This window comes from Plectrocnemia conspersa, unplaced genomic scaffold, assembly GCF_051122295.1.
Source record: "Plectrocnemia conspersa isolate PC_06_02 unplaced genomic scaffold, ASM5112229v1 ptg000012l, whole genome shotgun sequence".
In the NCBI taxonomy this organism is placed as follows: Eukaryota; Metazoa; Arthropoda; class Insecta; order Trichoptera; family Polycentropodidae; genus Plectrocnemia; species Plectrocnemia conspersa.
The window spans coordinates 13,827,739-13,842,419 of record NW_028277176.1 but is presented as its reverse complement, the minus strand read 5'-3'; the positions used below and the strand labels follow the sequence as shown (position 1 = coordinate 13,842,419).

General features: G+C 30.2%; 1 protein-coding gene across 10 annotated transcripts in view; it reads left to right on the top strand.

Moving 5' to 3' along the window:
* LOC148228295 (uncharacterized protein ZK1073.1) overlaps nt 1-14,456 on the top strand; it is a 57,199-nt gene extending 42,743 nt beyond the window's left edge. For all 10 annotated transcript variants that reach the window (XM_088199953.1, XM_088199954.1, XM_088199956.1 and 7 more), the window contains 7 exons: nt 6,332-6,382; nt 10,274-10,337; nt 10,406-10,523; nt 10,596-10,878; nt 12,296-12,411; nt 12,480-12,642; nt 12,712-14,456. In XM_088199953.1, coding sequence (XP_088056079.1) covers nt 6,332-6,382; nt 10,274-10,337; nt 10,406-10,523; nt 10,596-10,878; nt 12,296-12,411; nt 12,480-12,642; nt 12,712-12,888 — 972 coding nt within the window. In that variant the 3' untranslated portion in view covers nt 12,889-14,456. The remainder of the gene's footprint in view (nt 1-6,331; nt 6,383-10,273; nt 10,338-10,405; nt 10,524-10,595; nt 10,879-12,295; nt 12,412-12,479; nt 12,643-12,711) is intronic.
* Nucleotides 14,457-14,681: the final 225 nt, after the last annotated feature.

Genomic DNA, 14,681 nt, shown 5'->3' with positions numbered 1-14,681 from the left:
TAATACAATTTACAAAAACAGTAAATTTATATTATTCAGCTGGTTCTGTTGTTGATTTTCCGTTATTTCTTTGCTTCTTCCTTATTTTGGTATTCAATCTGAAAATTCAGATCGAATACCAAAATTTACTGCCACTAATTTACATTCGTTGAATATTTTCTCGCATGTCTAACGTTCCAAAAACAATAAAGTCAACAATAATCTGCAAAGAAATTGTAATACAATTGGAGCCGCGTCAAAAAACTACAAACTGTCCTCTTGAATACAAATGTTTATTATCAAAGTACTACCTAGATAATGGGTGCTTTTGAAGGCAATGTTCCGCTCCTTTTATTTCTCGTATAATATGTATCAAAAAGGTCTAAAGAAACTTATACCTGAAAAACGTCAAAATATAGGTACATTTCAAACAACAGATTCATTATTTGAAGTCGGTTTTTACTTTTTTTATAAATATATTCTTGCTATGATATCCATATTTGGGCCCCTTAATGAGAACGGACCTCGGGAATTTGAACCCTCTCGGCAGGTTTGAGTATGAAACATATTTTGTAATGAGTTTTTTTTAATTTTTATAATTTTTTCAATTTATTCGGAATTCTTGAATTTTATTTAATATTTTTTACCTCTTTAAAGTTATATTCTAAAAATATTTTAATGTGATATTATTCGAGGCTTAAATATTGTATATATGGTATTATTAATTAAAATTAATATATCACCAAGTTGAGCTCGTCCATAATATTCTGAAAGTATCAAGTAATTGTTAATTATTTTTTTACAATACAATACGTGACGGTACTTGATTTGAAAAAAAACAATTAGCCCCCTCAAAATCTCCAACCGGCTCTGCGTTGAGGATTAGCTCACACTCACTACACTTCTGTTCCTGATAGCTGACAGAATGAAATCGAAAAAGTTTTCAAACGTAATTTAGCCTATTAATTGTTAGTATATTGTAGTATAAAAAAGGGGAAGCGGCGCTTTCAGAGCTTATATAGACACAACATATTTTTTAAGTGGCCGTGATTATGTATCAACGGGTTGTCATCGCATACTTGACATTCCTTTATCAATTGCAATCGCACATAACCATATTTCATTTCGATATAAAAACACTGAGCAAGTGTTCATTATAGAAGTGACTTTAGATCACATTTTATAACTTGTATTGATGATACTAATTATAAGGTAGATAATTTGTATTTAAGGATTGCACTATTTTAATAATGAATTACATTTTTCGTTTTTGGCTTTCAGATTAAAAGATATAAATAAATATTTTGTTGAAATTACTGAATAAAAGAAATATAAGATATTTTCTCAATTGCAAGATAATATATAAATAAAAGCTTTTGTGTTGTGTTATTACGTGAATCAGGTCAGTGGGAGAGAAATATATTATGAAAACATAATTTATTTAGTTATATATAAACACTTTTAAAGTGACATGGGGTGTAACGAGAAAATTTCTCTGCCAAGAAAATGTTTTTTGTTTATTGTAACTTTCTCTAATTTCCTTTTCGCTAATATAAAATCAAACACATCCGCCTAAATTGGAGCTTTCCGCGATAAAATAAAATGCCAATAGGTCCTAATGTCGGGTCATGGATAAAGGTCACAGATATCGGCTGGAGAGTTTTGGTGTTCTGTTTCAGATGTGCCAGTGCATAAGTGGATAATATAGCTAGATCTATACATATGATAATAATGATACGTGAGCAGCGTGTATTTTTCTTCTACTTTGCCGGCGAATACTCGAGATATCGGAGATTTTCTTCTCGATCGTATATTTTCCTCTCAGATCTCGGGCTTTTTGCGTCAAAGGCGTATTGCGTAACGCACCCGAGGTGTTATACATTTTTCTTTGTTTTATTATCAACGTGTTTTATGTGAGGTATGTTTCGCAGTAAAATAGATTCATCATGTCGAATTTAATAAATTTGTATAATAAATTTTCCACGATCTATATATTATTTTTAAGTATACAGTATGTATGACTCATAATAAAATGAGCAACAATAAAAGTATTCTTGGAAAATTAATCGTTTTTTGTTATATGAATGGTCAGATTATGTATTCATTGAAATAAAATACTATCGTATCTCGAACTTAAATAGCTTCTGAGAAATCTCTTTAAAAATATATTTATTCTAATTTACGACAGTACTTTTAACAATGTGTAATAATGCTGTATCAATAATGGTTATTGCTTAGGGTTTTTAAATATAATAGAAAAACTTCAAACGATAATATATTTTTACTTCTGAATGGAATTCCAGCACTGAGGGAAAGGGAGGAGATCAACGTCTTCTTCTTTCTTGTGATCTGGATGGTTATATTTTGGCTATAGTGTTTTATACCTTCTGAGTCTGTGAACTAATTTGACAAACCATTTTTTATGGTACCGTCCGCCTAGTCTCTTAGGGAAGCAAATATATTAGTTTCATGATTCTTGTACAACTGATTTCAACGCGACGATCATATGTGAATTTTCAAAGCTGTTGCTGAAATAAAGTTTTGCTAAGAATTGATTTGTCCGTTAATGCACTAGCTTTATTAGATCTAATATTATTTTCAAAAATACATATTTATTAAAAAACTACGATTAACTTCCTTATTTTTTTTGCAAATATTATTACCAATAATATTCATTGGCAATAAATGTTTTTGTAATGTAATATTTGCACTAATAATATAAATATATTTTATATAAGTGTGAATTTTTATGTACATTCATTACTATATTTGACAAACAAAAACAGAGTTAATTCAAGGCTATAGGAAATATTTAGGAGAGATCTAAAGAAGTGCTTTCTTATGCATACACGTTGATGCGATTTTAGGCAATCGTAACACAGAATACCTTGCAAGATTTTTTTAAAATAAGAATGGTTAGATATTGTATTTTTTTATATATTATACTATATTTATTTTTAATCTTGGAGAGGATACCTAATATTTTTAATAATGCTAATAACTAATAATATAATAAACTTGGATTTTAATTTTTAATAATTATATATATAGTCGTATCAAATATCGAGTGACTAGCGTATTATATCAAACTGCTGATTAAAAGCGACTGATTTTTTCGGGTTTCTAAGGATCGTCTTGCTCGATTCAGCATAGCTCCACTTAGTGTGTAGACTATATTATCGTTATTCCAAGTCGAAAGCGAAGTGGTAATTTTGACTTAATTGCTGTGGAAAAAGAGAAAGTCAAACGTCCTTTCCAGTCCTTGTACCTTTGACTGATTCAGATTATTCGGGACGGAACCAGACTCTTTATTAATGTATAATAAATAACTATTCAATCTCTGGAAGATTTATAATTATATACATTTGGCAATGTGGATATCCTTTTGATCTAGAATGACTGATTCTCGGTGATATTGTTTAAAACAGTCCATCGGTTTTAGGGAAAACAGCTTTGTAACGATTATTGAACATCTGCGCCGATAGTCATAGCTCTTTATTTCTTACCCCGACAAAAATTCAATTAGTCTTGTTATCCTTTATTCATTCTGTAATCAATAATTTATTTCATATTCTTCGCGTTAATAAAGATAACTTTACGTAAACTTTACTTTCTGATTATGAAATGTGGTATTGTAAACATATTTTAATATCATAAAAACTCATTTAAACCATATTATTGGTTTATATGCAGCGTGATAGTGTCACCCTCAACACATAAAAAATATGATATTAATATTTGTTTGATTTTACGTGTTTGTATGTATGTATCTAAATGCACATTTGAAAATCTACTTTTCTGTTAACATATAAGGTGTTAATAGCATGGTAAAATTAATTAATTAAGTAATCGTTGACAGGAAATGGAAGACACAGTTTTTATTCATGGTAACGTATTCCCTTACGACTATTTATCAGTCATTGTTTTGTCAGTGGCATTTACCAGTGTTTCAAAAACTGTGTACTTTTAATATTATTAAAACTACGCTGTATGCTAGATTAGGTTTACTCTCAAGACATATTACTAGTAAATATATGTTTGGTTGTAGATCTACTTATTTTTTATACAGTTATAATGCTAAAATAAGCAAAAAATAAGAAGACGCTAAAAGTTCCGATATATCCTAATTTAATTTCATCGCAATATTTCCGAAAAAGGTCGCATAATTTATCTTTACTCGCGTTCATCCAATAAAATAGCTGCTTATTATTCTGTCGTCGTCCTTATGCATTATTTTTTATATTAAAATATTGCTTTGTAAATATGAAGTATTCGTTTTTTATTTTTTTTTAATCTGATCTAAATACATAATTATAAAGGTTAAGATATTTTTCTGCAGCTTTAATTATTGTATATATATTTCATAAAGACATCATTGAAAATTTTATCTAACTCTAAAACTTATTTTTTTATACCCTAAATAGTTTATGAGATATCTGCATTCAAACATATATTTTTGGTTTACCTTATATAGACTATAAGCCAAGTGGCTATCTCCGTAACGCGCATTAAATTACATTAAACAATTAATTACTTATTCAGCGGTTTAAAATAATATACGTCTGGCAGTTCCGGGCTAGATATATACAATAATTGAATATACAACATGAAGACGTTATACGCTGCCGAAAATCGGGTAACGGGTCCCGTAGGGTCGGATTTTCCGCTCGGCAGGCCGCGAAACCCCAGAAACCCCCGGTGTCTTGGGACCGAGTGCTTTCACGCTCAACATCAATCAAATGTCACTATACCAATTTGCACAGTTTACTGCCGTCGATGAAGGTCATGGTGTTCGCGTCACTGGACAAATTGGTTCAAGACCGACGAATGCGACTATATATATTGTCGCATGAGATAGCGCTCCACTAACTGTGATTTCTGAATAGAATGCGACTGACTAATGAATATGTTAGGTAATTTTTAGCCTTGAAAGAAATGTGTTTTTTAAAGTGAATTGTCAAAGCTGAATCTAAAATATTTTTTGCTGCACTATATTACCGTGTCACCTGTAATTTGGAGCTGTATGAATACATAATCATACTGCTTTAATACTATGTATATCACGCTGCAATCTCTGAGTTAAATTGAATACATACGAAATTATTTGCTTCCAGATTGAATTTTAATTTGCGGTTTGTCAATAGAATATTAATCAATGGTTCAATAAATTTATTACGTTGCGGCTTTTGACATTTGCCTTCAAAGGATTAAAATAAACAAGCAGCGCAAGCACCCTAGGCGCTTTCCGAGAGATTGGATTTCGTCTAGGGCTCTAAGGCTAATTACTACTTAGGCGTTAAACCAATAAATGAATGAGCAAAGCGATGGAATCACCTTCAAATCCTTTATGATTTTGGAGCTTTCAGCACTCACCTTTGCTGTAAAAATACGACTTGTTCCTTTTACTTTTGGCTATGTGCCTTTTGTCCGACAGTAAAATATATGTTTTTTAGATACTTGAATACAAGACTGTATTTATAACGACTTGTTTTAATGATGCATAATGTTAAAAATACGACCGCGTTAGACGACCCATTAATGTAAACAAAAGGAGTGTAATGCTTTGTTATTTGATTAGGTTTTCAATAGGAGGTTTTTGCTAATTTTTCCTCTGCCTAAACATAGATAGTATACTCAAAAACGTATTTATAACAAATTATACATTTACATAATTGAGGAAATAGTTTATACTAGACACTTAAATTTAATTGTATATTAATTGCACCTGTAAATATTATTATATTAAATAAATAAATTGTTATTTTTTTTTATTTGATTATGTTATAACAATTAAAAATAAGTAAACTCAATTTCTGTATATTTATCGGCATGACAAAAACAAGGTGAATTTAGAATTAAAGCCGCTTAATCGACAGGAATCTAATGGATTCTAAGAATACAATGAATGCAACAGATGTCACATTCCATTGCAAAGTTCTTGTAGGCGTAGCTATGCTGGTTCCAGTCTCTCCTATATAGTTGTAGCTGTCTGGGATCGGCTTGACTGAGCAATGGTGGAGCCCCAACGGTCATTTCTTATCATTACCATTGATGAGTCATCCCTTATCTTGCCGCGCCATTAAAACGTGGCCGCCACGTAAACAAAAATAAAATTATAAGTATATATCAACATAAGTATAATATATATTAAGCTGGTCAAATGTTTATGCGTCTAAAAGCACAGTATATTTTTTACATACGTCCGTTCTTCATTAAATGTTTCATATTACACGTTAGTCCGTTATTTTTTTATATATGTATGTATGTCGTCTCTAATTGGAAATTTGATATATTTTACGTAGTGCGTCATAAAAATATGGCAGATATTTTTAATTCGCTTTTATTGTTACAGAAATATGTCGTCAGCACTGATCGCAGCGGAGACATTCACGTACACGTTCAGGTAAATGTCGATGTTTATTTATCAATATACTCATTATCGCAAATGCCAACGTCAATACTTTTGTTTAAATGTATATTAATCAGTGAACAAAAGAAATACCTATATATTAATTAAAAAACATATTGAAAACCAATTTTTAGGAACATCGTCGGGCATTGATCTTGATTTCGCCTGTATTCTAAAATGTAGGATTTTTGATCTGGAAAAGAGTCAAAAGTCTAATATTTAAGGGTACTCTCAGACCTTGAATTTGTTGTTGTTTTTAATCTGATTTGAATGAGAATTTCGCCACGTGCCAAGATTGTCACTTAAAATTAATTGCACTGAACCGAACGAAATTTCCACTTCACTCTCAATTTATCTAATTGTTATTCTGTGATCCTTATTTGAATAAATAAAAATACATTTGAAATTATCTAAAAATAAATATTTTTTTATCTAATATGTTTTAATGGATATTAAGTGGAGATGTACGAAAATCACACTTCGATCCACAAAAATGGTGATAAATCGTGCATCGAATAGACCAGTCACCGTTTCTGTAGCGCCTGCCAAGTTGTTTAAATGTATATATAATCACTGTCCGTAAACATGTAACAACACGGATTTCGTTCACGTCTTTCCACGGCCACTAACCTCTAAGTCTTTCGAAGGCAGTAACAAACTCCATTGATTCTAAAATTTAGTTCTATGTAGTCTACACTGACTTTCAAAAAGCGTTCAATAATGTTTGTCATGAACTTTCTATTCGGGAGCTATGCAACTTGTTCGCTTTTTTTCGAGTTACTTAAGTGGCTGCTGTCAGTATGTTAGCTATGGTAATCGTCGCTTCTAGTGTATATCATACATTTTTTTACATAAATACTTTTTTATAGAAAGTGAATTTACATAAGTATTGTAAAGATTATGTAGAAATGTTTTAATCATAAATACTTAAAGATGCTCGGCTTTGTTGTACGGAGCGCGTGTCACTATAGCAATTTATTCCCGATTCGTGTTTTATACTCTAGTTCATGGCATCATGAAATATGGCTTTTACATTTTTGTACTTTTTAAGGTTTGAACATTTTTTTAATTTTCTGTGAACTTATGCACTTGTCTAGGAATGAAAATAACTTTGATAGACTTGCTTTGTTTTAATAAAAATATATATAGAAAACAACCAGTGGCTGCATGGAAAGAACAAAACTTCATAAAGTAATGACTGACCACGTGATCCTACACAGGAAAATAAATTACAAAATATAGACTGTATGATTTTTATTCTAGATATCACATTTATACTTTACCAATTTTTTCGGAATTTCAACAGGTTAAGTATATGTCATAACACTTTCGCAACAAGCTTTAATATGTATGTGTAAAACGCAAAAGACTACCAAATTTTTTAAAGTCACGGTTGCCTCTAAGTAATCGAAGGTCTGCACACATGATCTTTTAATCATTTAGTTGCCATGGATTTTAGGAATACTATCTAAATATATGTTCGGAAAAAATGTTATTTACACCTAAAGAAAATAACCTATAGCCAATTTAAAATGTATCTGATTAATTTATAATGAAGAATACAAAAATAGCAAAAACCGGTGTATTGAATGTCAGCAACCATAGGGTTAAAGGTTACATTTTTAATTGATTTACAGTATTTTTTATATATAATAGTTTACTGGTTGTACCGACGAACTAGTGTAGTACACTAATAAATAGTAAGCGTTGGCGTTTGCGTATTTGGCGATAATGAGTATGTACGTTTAAGTTTGCAAACTAATCCAGCAAAAACCGCGAATTTACTTCATGTTCGAATCGGCCTTGGAAAGCTCTTCGAAAGTGGCCAAGCTTCGGATTAACTTTGTTTGCCTGTAATATCATATTGTGTTATGTACAATTTTCACGGCAGAGCGAACGCAAGTAGCGAAACTCTTCCTGTTTTGTATGGCTTTGCCGAGATTTTAAATGTGATTACGTTTTAATTGAATGTTAGGCTTGTTTAACTGGAAGTTAACGTGAAAGGTAACGCGAGTACAAAACACTTTATTAATTCGTCTAAGAACTCGCTACACGAAAGCTTTTCTTGCGTGTTGTATTATTATTGTGACTTAAGAATCATCTTAACACATTGAATTAAAAATAAATCTTTACAAAATTTCATGAAGTTATAAAGTAAATATTTATGTTTATATTGAATTAATTTTATCCTTAAAATAAGTACTTTCATTTTAAAGTTATAAGTAAAATAATGTTATAAGATACACGCAAGAAAAACACATACAACGGAATAATTTATGAGCGTACATTATCTTTAAATACTTTTGGCAAATAATATATAGGTGGAACAAACATGATTAACTAGAAATAAGTATTAAAATGTCGAGGATCATTTACCTATGTTTATATCTAGTTGTGTAATAAAGTTTGTAAAAGGTCATATGCACGCACTCCTACACGACATCTTACAGACTCACCTTACGTCGACGGAAATTTTAGTACGAAAACTATTATTATCTGTTATATTTAATTCTACTCCATTCGACTACATTGTTTTGATTTTAAATTATAGATGTATGTCAAGAATCAGATCAAAAAAATTGTAAGAAAATAGTTGGTATGATTTAAAAATAAATTCATTATTTATTTATACTAATTTATTGTTTAGTAGTTATTAATAATAAAATTATTCTATTATCTCAAATTATTGTAAAATTTTATTTTCTATCGATTTGCTGATCGAACCTAAAAACATCTCATACAATAATATAATGACTATAAGACAATACTATATAAAGAAAGGTATTGTTTTAAATTGGAAATCGCTTTTCTCAAAATTTGTGTAATATAATAAATAATAAATCTGATTAATCATAATCTGTTTTAATAAAAATATTTTTAGTAAATTAAATTATGATTTATTAAGAGGGTCATTACCGGTAGCTCAAATAATTTATACTATATCGTACATTGCTTTGATTAATAACTCGATTATGACTAACTTCTATTATTAAGAAATTTAGTGTCAATAATAAGTAAATAAAATATATAAAATATAAAAGCTCCAACATTTTTTTCGTGAATCGATCCTTTAAATATAAACCTAGCCCATAATAAATATCATGTTACGTTCGGTAGTAAAGTCGAGCGAAATCGACAAACTTTGTTGTATGCCTAGTATTCCATCAATAATTCAAAGGTCGGTGCGGTTTCTTGAGAATTTATCTCTAGTTGCGTCTAAATAATTTAGTTTCAAGAGAATGCATTAAAGATAATGTTACATATAATTTTAATCACACCTAACCGTCCTCTGATTTTTACAATGCAAACGCAGGGACAAATACCTGGGCACAGTAAAGTTGCGGTGAGTTTTTGTATGAATAGCAATCATTACATCATTGTCATTAAAAACATCACATCATCAACATTGCAAACATCACTATGCTTTTTAATACTTGATTCAACAAAGGGTTTTAACCTCTTTATTTAACGCTCACTTAGACATATCATGAAGCCATAGATAGAAGCCATATAGAATTGTATAAAATAACGTGTAAGCTAATTTTGTAATTATAATCAACATCAAACATTTATTCATCTGCATATTGTCGTTAAAGTGGAATATGCCAAGAGCCTTTGTTGAGCTCAATAGAAATATAAAAATGGATACAAACAAAGACTAACCATTGTTTGTTTTGGTGCCTACTTATGTACAAAAGAATTTCATTGAAGAGAGTGGATACAATATAAAACATGAGCATTGTCTGGAATTCATTTTACAATTCCAAATCAAATTAATTTCAAAAGTAATATTATTTTATATACTTTTATTTGCTCAATCTCATTTTCACTAGTATCTATATGCTTATATAATTGTATATATTAATATTCATTAATATTTTCTAGGGTGACTTGAGTCAACAAGACAAACGTTGCGTGTTTATAACCGTTCATGATTTGGGATGTAACCGTAAGTAAAACATTCAATCTATATAGTTAATTAGTTCAAAGTATTAATTTGAATAATTATTTAATTAGATACGTCCTTCCACGAGTTTGTCAACAGTCCGTGCATGTTGGAGATCCGTGACCGTTCATGTTTCATACACATTGACGTTCCGGGTCATGAAGATAATGCTCCAGATCTACCGGATTCGTAAGTTTTATACATATACATCACATTCATAGATTTCATCCATATGATATGTGTTTTATCTGTTGTTTTTAGTTATCAGTTTCCTTCTTTGCAAGCTTTGGGTGAAGACTTGGTGACCGTGCTTGATTTTCTGCACGTAAAATATGCTATCGGCATCGGTGAAGGTGCCGGTGCTAATGTACTGGCTCGTTGCGGGCTGGCACATCCTAAACGCATTCTAGGACTCATTCTCATCAACGTCACTGGTTCAGCTGCCTCGGTTATGGACGTTATGAGGAACAAATTCCATAAGTGGAAGGGAGGCGAGGTGACTCAGTCGGAAGAAGAGTTTTTGCTGTATCATAAATTCGGATATGTAAGTTGAAACAAAAACACACGAGGATCTTCATTGTATGTATAGATGATATCAAATTTCTTCACTACATCTTCAACCTAGTGGTCATGCATTTAATTTTATAGATACAGAACTATTAATTTCGTCAGTTTTAATATTAACATACAATTTTTGTGCAATTACTACTTCCTCAGTTTTCTTAAGGGTAGTCCTAATCGATACTCGACTTAGCTTCGCTTGGTGTGTTTCAAACTGGAAACGAAATGGTAGAAGTGTTAAGATTAAGTTAAGTTCTAGAATTAGTAGTACACGGTATGTCGAGCTTATATATTCTTTTAGAGCTGGAAAGGTGCTTCGCTCTTCTTACTCGATTGCTAGCTTATGTGATACTTCAGAGAAATTGTCTATTAAGGGTTATAGCTTAAACAGCTGCAAATTTATCAAGGCTCTAATCTTGGGTCTAGTGTCCAGGTACCTCCTAAGCACATTCCACCGACCGTTCGACTTTGTATAGGCACCGACTGTTCTTTGTATCTGTATCAGCAGTACTTTATTTAAGTGAGCTTGTATAGTGCTGGCAATAAGCAGCTTGTTCTTAGCAGGTTTTAAATAATTATAGCAATTAGTTTTTTATGCTTTTAACAAGACATTGCGATAAAACCGTCAATCCATTTGAAGCTAACTAGCCTATTCTGTTTGCCAAGTATGGTGAGGAGCGTGTCTTGTTTAGATCTAATGGTCGCAGAAATTATATTTGGAAAATATTAGGCGATATTGCAAATCTTGCGACTTTCTCACATGAATATGATTCCTACCACTGCTTCTGCATTGCAACTTTACACTATAACGTTTCTACTACCAGATTTGACTGTATGTATGAAGCAATGGTTGAGATATTTTTCTCTAAATTTTCGACACACATTCACAGCAACGGGATCCCAAAAATAATAGTAAGACTAATAATTAAACTATACAAACCAAATGACTTTCGCCCAATCTAGTGTCCAGTCTATTTCAGCTTTCCTTTTTTAATTTTTTGCGAATGAACATATAGAGCATTGTAATATTTAAATCACACTCTCTTGACATTTTACCAGCTAACTTTACATTTCAGTAATAACCCAATCTTCCCGAGCTGTTATCAATCGTTTTCTTCCATTTTCTGGTCTGGACTTGTATGTATCACTGTTACTAAACCATTTCAACGTATATTTTGGTCTTATCCAATCAGATTTCCAGTTTAAAGTATTTTGAGCGAATTAAATACTTTTTATAATACTTTACCATTTCTTTCTACACATAACTTGACTGAATGCTATGAATCATCATAGTGAATTGACTACTCACAGGTCATTATGGTTGGAGTATGAGATTTGTTACCATCTACGACTACTAATACAATATTGGAACAAGTATATAAACAAATTATATTTTTTAGCATATCATTCAAGAAACTGATACGGATAAAGAAAGAGTGTTGCAGGAGTTTGTTTCCCGTCTACGTGGCACGTTGAATAGCCACAATTTGAAATTATACGTCCGCGCATTCCTTGAGTACGTTAATCAGTAATGATTTAAAAACGTTTGAGCATTATTTATTATATATTCATCTAATATTTCAGCCGTAAAGATTTGGTCCTAAAGGGCAGTCAAACCGATACTCTTTTGGTGACTGGTGCACTATCGCCGTATGCAGGAGTCGTTGAAAAGTTATATCGCGATCTCGATAAAAATAAGGTGACATTGCTGAAGATTGAAAGAGCTGGAGATGTATTCACAGATACTGTAAGTTTGTTTATAACATATATTCGTTCTTTAAGTATATGCATTATATCCTAAAAAAATTTTTTTCAGCCGGCAAAGGTTTCTCAAAGCTTGCTGCTGTTTGTCCAAGGACTCGGTTTGTTGACATCGTTGTCATTGCCTGGAGTTGAAAGACGCATGTCGCGAGCGATGAGCATGGAAGAGTACGACAAGCCCAACATTCGCCGTCTGTCCCTCACTCCGGCCGACCCGGCTAGGAAAGCCTAGGGACACGCCGACGCCATTCCTGAGGATGAGACCAATAATGTGTCTAAAACTCCTTAAGTATGGTTGAATAACAATTAAAAGAGATAAATATTTCATGAAGACAACACATTTATCGAAAATTTGGTGAAATATTTCTTCATATTTGGACTTTTCATGTTTAATTGTGTTACTCAAGCTATTAAAAATTTAGTTGTGTTTAAATATTAGCAAAGATATATATAAATATATATATATGTATGTTATGTTAAAAATAGTAATACCATTACAGATGTTTATAAAAAAATACATTTTAGATACTATTCATAGATCACGTTGAATTCTTGATTCCATGATAATATGTATATTTTTGGTGATGCTAGTTTACATTATGTATGTTGGCTAATTCATGAAAACCCTAAATTAAATGTAACCTATTGATATAAAACAATTAATAATATTTATATATATATTAATGAAACTGTTCATTATTAAAATACTAAAAATAAAATATTAATATGTAATTTTTGAAACTTGACTGGATTTCTAACTATTTTCATATGTGAGTGCATTTATGCATTTCAATTTTATATATATATATACATTCCCTTACCTTTCTGTGCCAACATTCTTTGCTCATATTTTGATAAAAATGATTTCAAGTATTTAGAATTTTTGTCTTTTCAAATGTACATTTTTGTTTTCGATATATTTTGTTGGATTATTGCAAGAAATTTACCGAAACTTCAAAATATTAAACTAATAAAAGTTTAAAAATATATTATACGAAAGAGAGAATATGTGATAAGATGCATTCGTTGCATAAGGTTAAAATAAATGGAGATTGTTAGAAAAATAATGAAATGCTTGTGTAGAATGTTCAAATATCATAAAATAAAAATTTAAACATAATTATCACATATTAAAAAATATTATAGAATGCTATAGTCTAGAAAGGAGAAGAGGGCTTTAAATGGTAAATATTAAATAAAAACAGTATGAGAAAAAATCAATCACATTGCGTATTTAATTTCTGTTGTTACATTAAATTTATGTATTAGTATATAGTTTACAAATAGTATAATATAATATATGTTGAACATTTTTTTTGTAATTAATTATAGCATTATGCAAAGAATGTCTTTCTATGTAATGAAAATTTAAGCAGACCAAAATATATGAATGTGTTCTTGATAAAAACTACAAGTACAATTATTGTATGTCAACATATTTCTAGACTGTTACTATTTTATATAGTAAACTGTCTAGATTTTATATATTTTAGATTTTTATAATCATTTTAAAATGCTTACTATAGAGCACAATTTATTAAAATTATATATGTAATACTTATATGGCGAAACGCTTACATTTTATAAGGTACTATTTGCACGAAAAAATTATATATCTACATATTAGTCGGTAGAAAAGATTTTAATAAAAACTGTAGACAAATATAAACATTCTAAAATTAGATTCAACGTTATATTCATTAAGTGTATGCTGTAATTATAAATACATATGATATTTTATTTAAACGAAACGTTTAGATTGTTCTTGCTGCTCGAATAAATTAAATCAAGTTTTACAAATGGAGTTTATTATTTTATTATGTTATATTTTGTACATACTAATGTTTTATTTAAGTATAACTTTTACCCGTTTTGAAATCAGCGATGGATATTTTAAATAAATCAACAGCTGGCTTTACCAACACTCTTCTGTATATTTTTAGTTAATTTTAATAATTTATTTTATACGATTTTCATAATTACTAAAAAAATATTTCTATCAAAATAATATATAAATCTTTTGCT